This window comes from Vanessa cardui, chromosome 7, assembly GCF_905220365.1.
Source record: "Vanessa cardui chromosome 7, ilVanCard2.1, whole genome shotgun sequence".
NCBI lineage: Eukaryota > Metazoa > Arthropoda > Insecta > Lepidoptera > Nymphalidae > Vanessa > Vanessa cardui.
The window spans coordinates 10,429,887-10,445,318 of record NC_061129.1 but is presented as its reverse complement, the minus strand read 5'-3'; the positions used below and the strand labels follow the sequence as shown (position 1 = coordinate 10,445,318).

The 15,432-nt window shown below is 33.3% G+C and overlaps 2 protein-coding genes across 3 annotated transcripts; one reads left to right on the top strand and one right to left on the bottom strand.

Annotated features, from left to right (window-relative positions):
* The first annotated feature begins 1,417 nt into the window (after positions 1-1,417).
* Positions 1,418-12,709, top strand: LOC124531136 (annulin-like). 2 transcript variants are annotated; one of them, XM_047105602.1, is made up of 12 exons: positions 1,418-1,862; positions 6,195-6,419; positions 6,511-6,789; positions 7,080-7,231; positions 8,156-8,396; positions 8,665-8,825; positions 9,160-9,345; positions 9,839-9,949; positions 10,199-10,378; positions 10,762-10,962; positions 11,750-11,992; positions 12,506-12,709. In XM_047105602.1, exons 1-12 carry the CDS (start codon positions 1,736-1,738, stop codon positions 12,695-12,697), a joined length of 2,298 nt encoding a protein of 765 aa, XP_046961558.1. In that variant the 5' UTR covers positions 1,418-1,735; the 3' UTR covers positions 12,698-12,709. The 2 variants fall into 2 exon arrangements, with proteins under 2 accessions (XP_046961558.1, XP_046961559.1); XM_047105603.1 differs by lacking the exon at positions 1,418-1,862 and adding an exon at positions 5,355-5,629.
* A 605-nt stretch (positions 12,710-13,314) lies between these two features.
* LOC124531137 (protein tilB) lies at positions 13,315-15,177 on the bottom strand. Its single transcript, XM_047105604.1, has one exon. The coding sequence runs from the start codon at positions 15,121-15,123 to the stop codon at positions 13,837-13,839; it is 1,287 nt and encodes a 428-aa protein (XP_046961560.1). The 5' UTR covers positions 15,124-15,177; the 3' UTR covers positions 13,315-13,836.
* Positions 15,178-15,432: the final 255 nt, after the last annotated feature.

Genomic DNA, 15,432 nt, shown 5'->3' with positions numbered 1-15,432 from the left:
ATTATCAATAAGTAAGCGAGAGCTGAGATGGCTCAGTGGTTAGTACGCGTGCATCTTAACCGACGATTGCGGGTTCAAACCCAGGCAAGCACCTCTATATGTATGTGCTTAATTTGTGTTTATAATTCATCTCGTGCTCGGCGGTGAAGGAAAACATCGTGAGGAAACCTGCATGTGTCTAATTTTATCGAAATTCTGCCATATGTGCATTCCACCAACCCGCATTGGAACAGCGTGGTGGAATATGTTCCAAAACCTCTCCTTAATGGAAGAGGAGGCCTTATCCCAGCAGTGGGAAATTTTCAGGCTGTAACTTTACTAAATTTAAATAAGTGTATCGCTTCTATATCGAATAAAGGAATGAGTTTAAAATAATATTGCTTTAGGTTATTCCCAATAAGTAAGACGATTTTATTAGAATTAAACCCTTTTACCGTAGTGAGTAAGCATAATCGGAAAATACATAATTTACCTAACTAATAAATTATTATTATTATTTAATTCCTTATTACTTTTAATATTTATTCTTTTTGAAATATATAGTTTACATTTATTCTGATATATGTTTATTGCGGGTTCAAACCCAGGAAAGCATCCATGAATTTTCATGTGCCTAACTTGTTTAAAATTCATCTCGAGCTCGTTGGTGAAGGAGGAAGGAGAAGATGAATTTACAACTGGACAACTTATCTTTTTTCTGTCACTAATGAATATTAAAATCAAAAAATTATGGTCTAGTTTTTTTTTTTAACTATATACTCTATAAGAGCCGAGATGGCTCAGTGGTTAGAACGCGTGCATCTAAACCGATGATTTCAGATTCAAACCCAAGCAACGCTGAATGTCCATGTGCTTAATTTATGATTATTATTCACGTCGTGCTCAGCGGTGGAGGAAAAGATCGTGAAAGAACCTACATGTGTCTAATTACAACGAAATTCTGCCACATGTTAATCCACCAAACCGCATTGGAACAGCATGGTGGAATATACTCCAAACCTTCTCTTCAAAGGGAGAGGAGGCCATAGCCCAACATTGAAACATTGTAGGCTGTTGCTGTTGTCGTAAAACATTAATTCTTTATAATCACCAATATTTACCTATATAATAAAACAAAGACACTATTGATAGGCTATATAAACGGTGGTATATGATTCTTAGATTACACACAGAATTACTTAACATTTGAATATTATTGTAATTTCCAATTATGACGTGAGATTTATTTAAAAATTCTTATTCGATTTATGGACCATAATCGACATATCCTTGACTCACTTAGGGCTACCTTTGAAATATACGCTCACTGTCATGACTAACACTATGACACATGTTTCAATCGTACTATGTTGACCCATCCCCCAGTGGACATCCCAGGCTTATTTGACACTGATAAGCGGTCATGTACGAATACGAATACTGTTAAAAGTATCAAGGAGAGCACTCAACTCAGATCAATCGAATCCAGCGCTTGGTGCGCACGCGTCGATCGTATATATCGAAAATATACTATTAATTGGATATTAATACGCTTTCAAGTGGGTTACGTTGTATAGCCGAGCGTTGAACCTCTAATTTAGGCTTTGTTTACACAGTGGCAAACTGTTCAAACGTTGTGAGTTTAGAGTGCTTTGAGAGGTGATTTAAGCGTTCCTCTTGAGGAATTTGGTTAATTAGCACCAGTGAATTGTAGATATCATTTTAATTGGAGATATATGAATTTTGTTATCATAACATGGGCGCAGTAAAGAGTAAGCTAGCTAATGTATGCCCAGCTAAGTGTGGATGCTGTGGACTCGTGAGATCAGATTCGTATGATCTGAAAGATCTACCTCGACCACCGCGATTGGATACCTCGAACAGTAAGTTTACTTTTATATATCTAGTATATATAATAAAAATATATTATATATTTATATATAGTAACTTTTAATTTAATCGTATCCAAATAGATATTACGTTATTTATTTTAAAATGAAAAAAAAATCTACATAATCGAACTGACTTTGAGAATTTATAAAAGTTAAGGATAAAGTTAAAAATCGTCTTTGTAATATATAAATAAACGATTGCAACACACCGACCGGTTTAATTGTCAATAATACATCGTCTAAGTTTTTACATCTGTAATCAATCAGAATGATAATTATTAATAATACGGCCGGTGACATAATACTGAATTTAATAACTATTTTGTTTTTACGTTCTATAATCAAAATGTGTATCTGATCACCTCATTCACCATCCAGTATTTTGTATATTCCTCTCTTCAAACATTTGCAATATCTTATTGCTTGAAGGTCGACCCCTTTCTTGTTTTAGCATAGAACTATACATAAAATTCTAGGTAATTTGTAAAAAGTACACTTGCTGGAAAATATTACAAACATCGCGTTTTAGTGTTATTTGAAATGTCAAGAACGACAATAAAAGCTTAAGAAAACGCTACGTTATTTTTGAATTTTCCTATAAGATAATATTTTATAAATAGTAAATATTACGTACCAGGAAAATCTTTGCTTTATATTAACAAGAATTTACGACAAGTATAATTTGATTCACATACACTATAATGTACTACTATTTAAAAGTCAAATAAAGTCTTTAGTTTATAAAAAATTACAGCTATTGCAATCACTATAAATCATTTTCCTTTGTCTTTAATCTAACAACACTGAAAGCATGAGGAATACAAAGATAATAAAATACGCCTATCATTGTCTTTTGATGTCGGTTAAAAATAAATACCTCAAACTTGAGACGTTTCGTTGGATATCTCAATGATACAGTCGTAAAGTTTGCCTTAGTTCTTAGCATTCCTACAGAATATTGCGTAACCAATTAACATTTACGCATTCGGACGCCAAGTTCATTGAATATTTGCGATTTCGAATTCTATTACATATATACTATATTCGACAATGTTTTTATAAGTTTTGTTCATTTAGATGTACGATTACTAATATTGATACCATCTCAGAATTATACTCAAGTTCGGGTTATCCAAGCAGTTAAAAAAAAAGATTTGATAGCTCCAGGTAGGCAAAAATAGGAAAATTCTTGAAGCCAAACAGTGATAGTATGCCGTAGTAATATAGAAAAAAAACGCAATCATGAATAAAATTGTGTTGAGATAATTCTTTTTTGATTCGATAAGGGTAAAAGGTAAAAGGGTAAAGGTATGCTTGAATAAATAAGAGTCGTGTATGCGTTTTTGAGCTATTTTTCCTCTAACAAGTATAAAAGCAACAGTAAGGTTAAATAACGGTTAATTAACAGTACTGGCTGTAAAACAAGCTTTATATGATTTTTAAATCATGGATCGTATTCTAATTCTAAAAAAAAGAATGCTACCCAACATAAGATTTCACTCATAAGAAAGATATATAGTGAAAGTGTTAGTTGCGTGATTACACCTGAGGAATCGATTCACGTTGAACTTAAATTACTTAACATAACAAAATGCGTGGCCGAGCGCATGTCGTTCAAGGTGAGCTAGTCCAGGCGACCGACCTACGTACTACAATACCTTATAAATGCTTGAAATCTTATTAATATGGCCATAAAATTGAAGTTCCTTTGACACGCGTTAACTAAGTTCATAGCCATCGTATATAATCAGAAGCCAAGATATGACAGGTTCATTTTGTCCAGTGCATATTTTATCTTTATAATAAACTAGTTTTTCAATGCGTCTTCGCTCGCGTGGAGTTTGGAAACCTAGGGGTTATAGGTATAAGTATATGTTCTATGATTTATCCTTTAAAGCACAGCGGACATACAGTTACTTTCGCATTTATAATATGAGTATGAGTCCATTGATGATTCTTTCTGATGGGTTTTTCTATTTAACAATCAATATTTTTTGTATAGTTTTCGTTTTTAGTATGAGTACAAAAAGTTCATTATTTAGTATATTTTCCTCATATTTTTTAACGGATGTTCTAAACAATATAAATTTAAAACTCAATTGCATAATCAATAACGTGGAGTACCTAATACAATGCCAAAAGTTATAGATTATTATTACTATTTATTGCATTAAAAATTAGTGTTATATTGTGATGTTACTTCGACAAGCATAAATTTAAATAGATTTTTTTTATCTCAACATTAACTGTTTCTTTATGATAAAATAACAGATATACATGCTAAATGACCCGTAATGCGTAGATAGTATAAAAATAAAAGTCTAATTAAATATGCTAATTGTATGACAATGTATTGACGGATCTGTTCAGATTGGAGAGTTATTTTTCTGTATGTGGAAAAAAATGGTTGAAATAATTTTGAAGTACTAAAAAAAGGTTTTGAAAACTTAATAAAAATACTTAAGTAACGATAAAAATAAAATAAAAGTCAATACTTCTATCTTTTGCTTCTTGGATGCGGGTGATAGGATACATATATGTATCCAATCTACCATAGGGTATTTCATCCAACACATGTTTTTTTCAAGACCTTTTCCTTCAATATCTCTGCGATGCTTGACCGTGCGTGAACCTTTATCTTCGATTAACGGTTACGTCATTCCGGCCACTAGGCTCTACATGCGTAAAAATACTTTCATTAACTTTAATTTAATTACATTTTGTTTTATATTTCAAGTTCAATGTCTTTTAAATTGGTATTTACTTATGTCAAGGATTTGAATACAATCCTTTATCTACGCAAATATAGCTGTTAACAGTGTGATGATCTTATCTACAGCTTATGCAGAAAACCTACGCGTGCGTGGGAACTAAGGAACTAAGACAGACCTTGAATGGATAGTACATCCATCCAGATATAGATCTTTTCACCCACACTCGTAATTAATACAAGGAAACATGATTACTCGATTAATGTTTTAGGCGAGAATATTATTATGCTTTTAAGGACAATTAATTAATTTAAACTCGTATTGTAATATTATCAAGGCGCGGAACTAATTGACCCGTAATATTGTAAGGTTGAGTCGATTTTGATTGTACTTCTAGGGCAATTTGATTGTCTCATAGGGGCAGAGCTGTTACAAATAAATCTTTATAAATTCCAATGATCTCACTGCCGTTATATCATTAATACATATGTCACAATCGATGGAATAAAATTGTTAAGCTAACAACACTTGTGACAATTATGCTATTATTAGACTTGCTTGATTCCGCGTACAATTACTTATTGACAGGTTTGATCATTATTTACTTTGACATGACTCTTTGAGAATTCACGTAAGATCTCGACGTTGAAGTTTCGATGAGTAATAGAATCTAGCTGCCATCAATGAATGGCTTTAAGTATAATTCTTTGTACCAACTGTGAGCCATGTATATTTCGTGACATCACCGGCTGTAGGAGTCTTATAGATGAAGTTTAGAGCGTGAACCAAACAGTCCATGACGGTATTCATAGGAAGCTGGACGTTTGCTTAACTAATTAGTACCCTGTGAAATCGAACTGATAGGTGAATCTAAGCAGTCGTATCAGTAAGCTGATACATTATTTAGAGGCAGCGCTTATCGTGTCTGATGTAAGCGCAAATTTAAAAGGTGTAAAATTAAGTTTTGTGAAATGGAGTACATCAAGAACTTATGGAGATACTATTTTGGAAGGCGTCAGAAGTACATTATTATACCATTTCAGCCAGGTAAATTATGTGAAATCGAGATCGTTTAAGTAGAAGTAGAAACTAAAATTATTTTGAACTCAAAGTTTTTTTAATATATTCGGCTAAATTTATAGTTTACATCACATGTAAGTGTTTATAAAAGTAACAGTATAAAGCATTGGTCAAGTTTGTATTATTCTGACCGAATAAATGATTTGGCTCTGACCCAAGTGTGAGGCGCGAAAATTTTAAACGATGACGAATACTATCAGCTCTCAATGAATGATTAATATAAATTTAAACTATATTTAGTAGGTTACTAATATTGTATACGCATGATACACTAAAACAATCGAAAATTATATACTATATTCGGATAATTTAAACAGTCGATATATTTAAAGAAATGTAATATATCCGGTAGTAATAAAATTTATTTTAACGTAAGATTAAATTGAAAATTTTTCATTAAGTAGAATTTCATTTCGTTATTTACAATAATTCACCATTATGCGCTTGTTTATGTTCATTTATTAAGTATATCAACAGGATTGCATAATCTTTAGACGTGATATTGAACTAAGAGAACTGTTTGTTTATTCAGATGTGATCAGCGGAACGAGACAAGGTGTCCTCGCCGTGCAAGGTATCGATTTTTGCATCGAAACTAATGGGGAAAATCATCACACGAGCAAATTCAATCTCATGTCAAGAGATGTTGACAGGTGTCTTGTTATAAGACGAGGTCAGGCCTTCAAACTCGATATTCTATTAAACCGGCCATACGATGCCAGCAGAGATGCCGTTTCTTTTATCTTTTATGTGTCAGGTATGTCGGAAATAACATTACTATTTTATATGTGGTATCAGCGTATAATTTAAGAATAGCAGATACTTACTAAATGCTTGTATGGAAACAGATGTGGAAAAGCGTGGGCCGTCAGGGGATACGTCAGCCGCTGTTCCTATGCTGGAGAAAGGATCCGAAACCTTAGGCGCATGGAATGCGGTGTATGACGGTCAAATGGATTCTCACCTCATGGTCGCGGTGACCGCAGCGGCTGACTGCATTGTTGCTGCGTGGCGCATAGACGTAGATACCCGACTGAATGGAGGCGAATCACTGAGCTACACACATCCTCTCCCCATATATGTGCTCTTTAATCCGTGGTGCTTAAATGATAGTGTTTACATGCCAGGTAGGAATTTTAGATACATATCATAAACATATTTGTTTTTGTAATAATACATTATTGAAACGAAGTTTTTTTACAGTTTACTTTAAACTCGATAAAGTGTCACTCTACTGTGAGCTGTATCTCTTTTTATTATATACAGCTTAATATAAAAAAAATTGTTCTTTTAATTTACATGGTATTTTAAAAACTTGTTATATAATTATTCTAGATCGTTCTTGATTTATTTAATTGTGTCCATTATGAAATACTTAATATATAGATTTAATTTGAATACATAATTTTTATTATAGGACATAGTCATCGAGAGGAGTACGTGCAGGAAGATGGTGGGCTTATGTACAGAGGCGTTTACAACGTAATCAAACCCATGCCTTGGTATTATGCGCAGTATGAGAAGGATATATTGGAATGCGCTCTATACCTCGTCAGAGAGATTGGAAAGGTACGCCTCGATAGCTATATTTATAATTGTGTTGTTGAGGTTACAAATAAAATTATCTTCGGTCATATGTTATCAATGCATTAATTGTTCTCCGAAGCAATAATTCAGTTCGCTTATTTACATACTATTTGCTAAATAAAGGCAAGTATTAAATGATTTTCAACAGGTCGCTATTAAATTTAAATTTATGTAGTTGATTCCATTGTAATGTACCGCAATACATATATTTAATAGCATAATTTAAAGGTATCTAAATTGTGCTGCTTATGAAATGAAACCATAACTATAAAAAAGTATTTTTTTAAACACAATTGACACAGCTGTTTTAAAGAGATAGGTCACTGTATCGTCTTTATTTAAAGATAAAAAGTTATTAAATTCAACGTGATGAAAGTGAAACTTCAAGGTCGAATTTATAATGCGTAATGCAAGGCAACGTAACTTTTTGAAAACGGATTTTTTTTTATAGTAAAGGTACTTTTCTGAAGTGTACTTGGTAAATTACGATTGTACTTGGGCGTAAATGTTCACCTACCATTTGCATGAAGTTGCCTACAAACAGCGTGGACTGAAATTAACTTCACCATTTTTTTTTTGTTATTGCATTTAAGTACTTAAGCATTTAAGACTTGCGGCCCAAACAATATGTTTGGACCGCAAGTTTGATTCCTTTGCTCTTTTGTCGTAAAAAATCTCATCACTGAAATAAAAAATGCCAGATGTTACACGTATGATTTTAAACATTGTAATAAATAAATATTTATAGAAATCTACTTTGTGGAACGTGAAACATTTCAAGAGCTTTCCGATACGTGACACGAACTAAATCTATGTCTCCATCATTATCGTTTCATCTTGAAACGTTGAACTCAAACTTGACCAATCGCACCCAAAGTTTCATATTTAAATGAAATTGTATTTTAGGTCAAAGGTCGCGCGAGAGGCGATCCCATCAGGACGGTACGAGCGCTGTCAGCTGCAGTCAATGTTCAAGATGACAGTGGCGTCTTGTTCGGTAACTGGGCCACAGAGTTAAGCGAATACAGTGGTGGCACACATCCCCTGAAATGGGTCGGATCACTATCGATATTACAGAAGTATTACGAGAAGAAAAAACCCGTCAAGTATGCTCAATGTTGGGTCTACGCTGGAGTTTTAACTACAAGTAAGAAATAATTTATTAATAAAAAAATATTAACTTGTTTTCCAATAAAAACCTAATAGTATCCAATACCAATGATATTTTTATGGGAGTAGTCCCATTTGGATTTATACTGAAGCCAATAAAAAACAATCATCAATATCGGTTTATAAAAAAAAAAATATATAGCAGAACATACTCGTAGATAAGATTTAAGGCTTAAATAAACACTTTTGGTTCCGTATACATACATTAGTTTATATATATTAATTGTCAATATTTTCTTCTCCAGTTTGTAGAGCATTAGGAATCCCCTGTAGACCAGTGACAGGATATGACGCAGCACACGACAGTCAAGGCAGCCTGACTATTGACATAATTAAAGACGAAGAAGGGAACACACTCGAGGAGTTCACCAGAGATTCAGTTTGGAACTATCACGTGTGGAACGAGGTGAGTCACTATTGGTTCGAACAGCCAAGTAGCGGCTGAACTATAAAACTGTTTGGCAAGAAGTATTATTGGAAATTAAGAGCTTCTCATTTTATCAGTTTATGTTCAACATCTGTTTCTTATTGTCGATATGATATCTGTTTATGATATATTATACGAGATACAGATTTAACATGTATTACATAATAAGTTGATATGCAGAAATACATATATTACTATGGATATACGAAACGAATTTGTTTTTGGTTTATTTTTAACAATTATATTATTTTAAAAGATTACTTACAAATATAATAGATAAAAATTTAAAGATTTATGTTTTTGCTATGTGTAGGTATGGATGGATCGGCCAGACTTAGGAACTGAGTACAGCGGCTGGCAAGCTATTGATTCAACACCGCAAGAGACCTCAGAGGACGTTTTCCGTTGTGGCCCAGCGTCTTTACGAGCTGTACGAGATGGAGAATTGCAGCGACCTTACGACGCGTCCTATGTCTTTGCACAAGTTAATGCAGATAAGGTATGTTTGGAGATGTATATTAAACCGTAAGGCTAAAACCTACCCTCCTTGTTGTGTGAAGGTTTGGAGCTAATTAAAGAGCGCTGTTAATGCGGGTTGGTGACATGTGGAAGATTTTGTTGTAACAAAACCTGCACGTCTTCAAGCTATTTTTCTTCACCTTCACCTTTCTGAGTACGAGATAAATATAAAACACAACTGAAGTACCTACTTGGCGATTCATCATTAGGCCATATCGGCCAACGTGCAAAATAATATATTGTATCAAGTCGTAAAATAAAACAAGGAAGAATGTAATATAAACAAACAGCTAAGCCTGTTTGTTTATATTTTTTCCGTTAAGCCGTTTCAAACAAATACAAATATTTGTAAATATGTTTTATATTAATTAGTCAAAAAATATGTATATGTATTTACTGACGTAACCTTTGTTTCTATAAATAAGTATATTGTATAGATATAGATTATAAATAAGAGAAAATATTTATTTCAGGTGCTATGGAAATACTCTGGTGAAATTCAACCGTTAAAACTTTTAGCACGTGATACAGTTTCAATTGGACAAAATATTTCCACCAAAGCGATCGGTCGGATGGAGCGAGAGGTATACTTTATTACCTTGTATATTTTAATATAACCAATTTTTGGTTCGATTCGGAACAATGCGCCTGATCGTAAACTAGTAGCAAATTTGTCGTTTGAAAACATTGCTTTACCATTCTTTAAAGGTCTAAGTAAAGATATTTAATAATAATATTGGTTGTTTATAATGTTACTTGTTTCTATTAATTAATGTTACTTGAAAATGATAAAAATATTTATTTATTTATTATTTGGATGATATTTTTTTTAGGATATTACGGACCTTTATAAATATCCAGAGAGAACCAGAGAGGAACGCGATACTATGGAAAAGGCTCTGCGGAAATCAGAAAGCATATTTGCACGTTATTACCTCAATGATGCGTTTAATGACGTTGTTTTTGACTTCGAGCTGAGAGACGACATTAAAATCGGACAGGACTTTAATGTGGTACGTATTATATACATCATCTAAATACGATATGATACCATTAAGAAATATCTTTAGTAGGTATATCAAAATATTTAAGTAAGTTCTTGTATTATTTTATTTCAGTACAAATAAACGTATAGTCTCTTGTTTTTTTTTTTTGTAAAAATATAAGAACTAGCGCGCACTGGTAACTTTTGTCACGGTGACTGTTTCGTCACTCTTGTCGAGTCCATGAATATGTATGGAGGTGACGAAACAGTCACCGTGACAAAAGTTACCAGTGCGCGCTAGTTCTGCCATAATTGTTTCTAAACATTACTTACAAGTCCGTTCGAATTTTGACGAGCAACGTCATATAATATTAAATCTTTTTACTTACCTAAGTTTTGTATACTCTTCAGGTCTTGCATATAAAGAACCGTTCGACAATCAACGAACACCAGGTGAAGGGAGTGCTGCGAGTGGACACAGTCACGTACACCGGGGTGACCGGGGACGGCGTGAAGAGACAGGACTTCGACATGGTGATGGCTCCAGCGGCGAAGGAAAAAATTACACTGCTAGTCACATTTAATGATTATTTCAAGAAAATTGTTGACCAGGTAAACTTGCTTTGTTATTCATATTTCAGTATATCTTATATTTTTTAACGAGGATGATTTGCCATTTTTTCGAAAAGACAACGTAGACTATAATTAAAAGTAAAGTAAAGTAACAGCCTGTAAATTTCCCACTGCTGGGATAAGGCCTCCTTTTCCATTAAGAAGAGGATTTGGAACATATTACACCACGCTGTTCCAATGCGGGTTGGTGGAATGCACATGTGGCAGAATTTCGATGAAATTAGACACATGCAGGTTTCCTCACGATGTTTTCCTTCACCGCCGAGCACGAGATGAATTACAAACACAAATTAAGCACATATATATAGTAGTGCTTGCCTGGGTTTGAACCCGCAATCATCGGTTAAGATGCACACGTTCTAACCACTGGGCCATCTCACCTCTCACTGGGCAATCCCACCTCACCAGACTGTAATTAAAATGTACTATATAAAAAATAAAGTCAATTCTAGTCTATGTCAGACGCAAGTCAGTCTGTAGAGATTTTTTTTGGGTTATTTAATATGCATCACACACCATTTCTACTCACACTTGCAGATTTCTTTGCAATATTTTACTTTAACAAGCTGAATTCAAAATATAAAATAATACTCGGATCCGAAGCTATGACCACAGAAAACAAACCCCTGGGTTATGCAAGAATCAAATACACATACTAATTGATACTATAAAATAAGTGTCATATATCATTTTATTACTAAGTATAGATTTATAAAAATATATGTGTATTAAATGTTTAATGTAAATTATTTTTGGTTTATTACAGGCATCGTTCAACATAGCTTGCTTAGCGACAATAGTGGACAGAAATTTCGACTATTTCGCACAAGACGACTTCAGAGTACGAAATCCCGATATCAAAATATCGTATGACGGAAAGCCAATTTCACGGCAGGAATTTTTGGTGACGGTCAAATTGGAAAATCCTCTCCCGATACCTTTGAAAAATGGAAAATTCTACATACAGGGACCAGGGTTGGACAAACAACTTAAGATTGAACTAAGCGAGGTAATTGTTAAGTTCATGTTATTATATCTGGTTTCTTCTGTGCTAAGTGATCAGCTGTAGACATGTTAGAGTTCGCTATAATTGTGACTACGTCTTGACGGATCAGTTTGTTCTTTTATCCAATTTTCTCTTAATAACTATATATATAATGCTGGGTGTACTGAGGCTTTGTGCAATCCACCTCTCTCCCAGATAGGTACCTACTCATCAGGTATTCTGCGCCATACAGCAATGTGAAGTGTTGTATTATAGTGTGTAGGTCGAGTGAACCACTAAAACTACAGGTACAAGGGACTTAACGTCTATGTTCCCAAGGTTGGTGTTGCATTGGTAATGCAAGGAAAAGTCGGGAATTGGCTAACATGGGTTTGGTGGTGACCACGTAACATTAGTTGACGAATTTTTTGGTTCAGTTGGTCCTATTACACAAAAATGTAAAGCTTATTATTTAATACTTTTGAAATATTAAATAATATAAGACAACATTTTATTACTATTGTCATTTTGTTTCAGAACGTAGCTCCAGGCGCCCTTGCGAGTGTCCAGTTTAAGCTGACACCGCCGTGGGCCGGTCGACACCAAATATCAGCGAAGTTCTCCTCAAAGGAACTGCACGACGTTGACGGTTTCCTGTCATTGATGGTTTCGCCTCCAGACACTAATGGAATCCCATTGATTGACGCTAACGAGACGCGTGAAATTTGAACATATTGCGTCTGAAAAAAATACTCACAAAAGGCTAGAAATATGTACTGCTTTTGAATGCAAATAATATAAGTATACGTGAAATGAACGTACCTACTCGTAATATATGGCGTGAATGATCTGAATCCTATTAGTATTATTATTAAGTTTGTATTATTGTATAACATTTTTCTCTTTTTGATGATACATGACAAAATAATCATACTGCATATTACTATCTACAACGACAAAAGCCCACCCCACCTGAAGTGCGTCAAGAGTTTTCCAACAACTGTATTTATGTCGAGGTTCGCCACCTCAAGCTCTATCTAGCTAAGGACTTACCATACGTTGCTTCTGTCAGTCCACGACTCGTATTCCACTGAAGGTCTTGTATACACGAACGATATTCGGCCATTTGTCATACGTCGCCAGCACACTGCCATTGCAGTCTGCTAATCTTGCAAACTATGTCGGTAGCTCCGATTCTTTGCTTAAATTCTCTGTTCCAATTTATCTCATTCCTGGTTTAATCCTTCAAAGGTAGCGTTAAATTAAGATTCGATATAACGATGAGTTTGAAAGCGTGGCCATATTTATTATTTCATTGATATTTAATTTCGTATTAATCAGTTTATGATTTATTGAGTTACTAGTTTTTCTTATTTATTTGCTAAAGTTTTGTAAATTTCCCTGTATTTATTATTATATAAAATATATCAAATGTGCCAGGTAATTTAATGTAGTTGTAATAAATTTAGATTTATAGTTACTAAGAAAACAAAAAAATAAATGTAAATAGCTTTAGTTGTAACTTAAAGATATGTTTAATTTAAATAAAATACCAAATTACATTTTATATAATACAATATGTCTATTATTATACGATACGTATAAATATCCTAGAATAAAACATATTTGTTTCAATACACAGAAAATACATACCTCCTTACTCGAGACGGTTACTTTGTTTTATTTGAATAATTTATAATCATTACATATTTTTGTTAATTTTGTGAAAAAACCAATCTATATATGATTAAATAATAAAATCTATAAAAACATACAATGGGATTCCATTCATTTAGGGGATTAAATGAAAATGTTTTATATTATAGGGCATGTATTTTATTGGATAATTAAGGAATTAATAATGAAAATTAAATAAGATCCGGCACTTCTGGGTCGTCAATAAAGTTAGAAGACGGTTTTTTTTCAATCAATGTCATTCTTGGATCAATATATGAAGGTGTTTTTGTTGACGTCATTTTTGTTAAATCAAGTACGTTATCAGACGATCCTATTTCTAAAAATTCTCTCGTTTGTGTTATTCCCAAACTACAGCCTCTTACTTTAGATTCACTTATGGATGGTTGAGTGATACATTTTTTGGTTGTCAAAGGTTTTTTTAATATGAAATTAGCTTTTGGCATTTTAATGACTAAATGTCCAGTAATTTGTGACCTTTGCGCAGTTGAGTTTGTTATATCCACCTCTTCAGGCAAATGAAGTTGAAATATTTTGCCTTTTATTGATACTCTTATGTAATTTGTCTGAATATCAATATCGAGTAAGTTAGTATCCAAATGTTTATATACAGCTAGATCTAAAACGTAGGCGTTCGGATCTTCATCGCTAAATTTAAAATCAATTTTTGGTTGATTTATGTTAAACGGTCTGCCATCTGAAGTAAACAATCTGGTTTCTCTTTTTTCATCCTTTTGAGTTTCAGGTTCATAACTTTTTTGTTTTAATTGTCGCATGCGTTCGATTTCATACCTCACTTCCGGTGCATGTTCAGTTTTAGAAGCCCAAAATTGTTTATTTCTTTCTTCTGGATCCATGTGCTTGTATTCATTTTCCCATTTATCTTGTATATCGCTTTCTAAACGCTTTTTTTGTGCTTTTCTTTGTTGTTTATAAATGTTTTGTTCGAATAAGATATCTGATCTAATAACAGGGAGGTTTTGTAATGCTTTAATTCGATCAGATCTTTCAATATCTTTGCCATCAAGCGTCGACAGTTGCGGAAGGGTACCAATAACGAAATCACGATAATTATCATAATCCGTGCAGGGATTTCCTGTTAAGTATAAGTTTACCAAATTATAGTTACCTGTCAAAGATTCGACGCTTACGATATCGCCAATAAAATTAAGTGTCAAATCCAATTTTTCCAAGGACTCGCATCTTTCCAAATTTTCGATCACCTCTATGTTGTTTAGAGCTAAATTAAGATACGCGAGATGTTTTAGTTTGTTCAAATTTTCAATTTTTGCAATTAAATTACTTTGCATTAAAAGAATCTTTAGTTTCGGGCACCAATCTTGAATGAATTCAATCTTTTCAATGTTTTCCTGATGTAAAGCGATTTCTTCTAGTGGAGCCAACAACCGATCATGATGTTCTGCTTTATTTCGAACCATTTCTACGGTTATTTTCACCATATTTGATTAAATATTTGTAACAATATTAGCGATAAACTCTACATCAAGCAATTACTAAACATGGAAACGGTTGCTAAGTAAACATGTCAAACTCCGCAAACTGCGTATTTCCATCGATGTAACTTTGTCGCGGATACGTACCTACGTAAGAGACCAAAAAAAATGACTGTTATTACACAACTGAGAATAAAGCGGCTATGTGTAGTAAATTGTGAGTTTAGTTATTTATTAAGAAGAATTTACTTCTTAAATTCCACTCTTGTAATATTTGATTTAAGTTCTTATACAAAAAAAAAAGCTTCAAAGTAT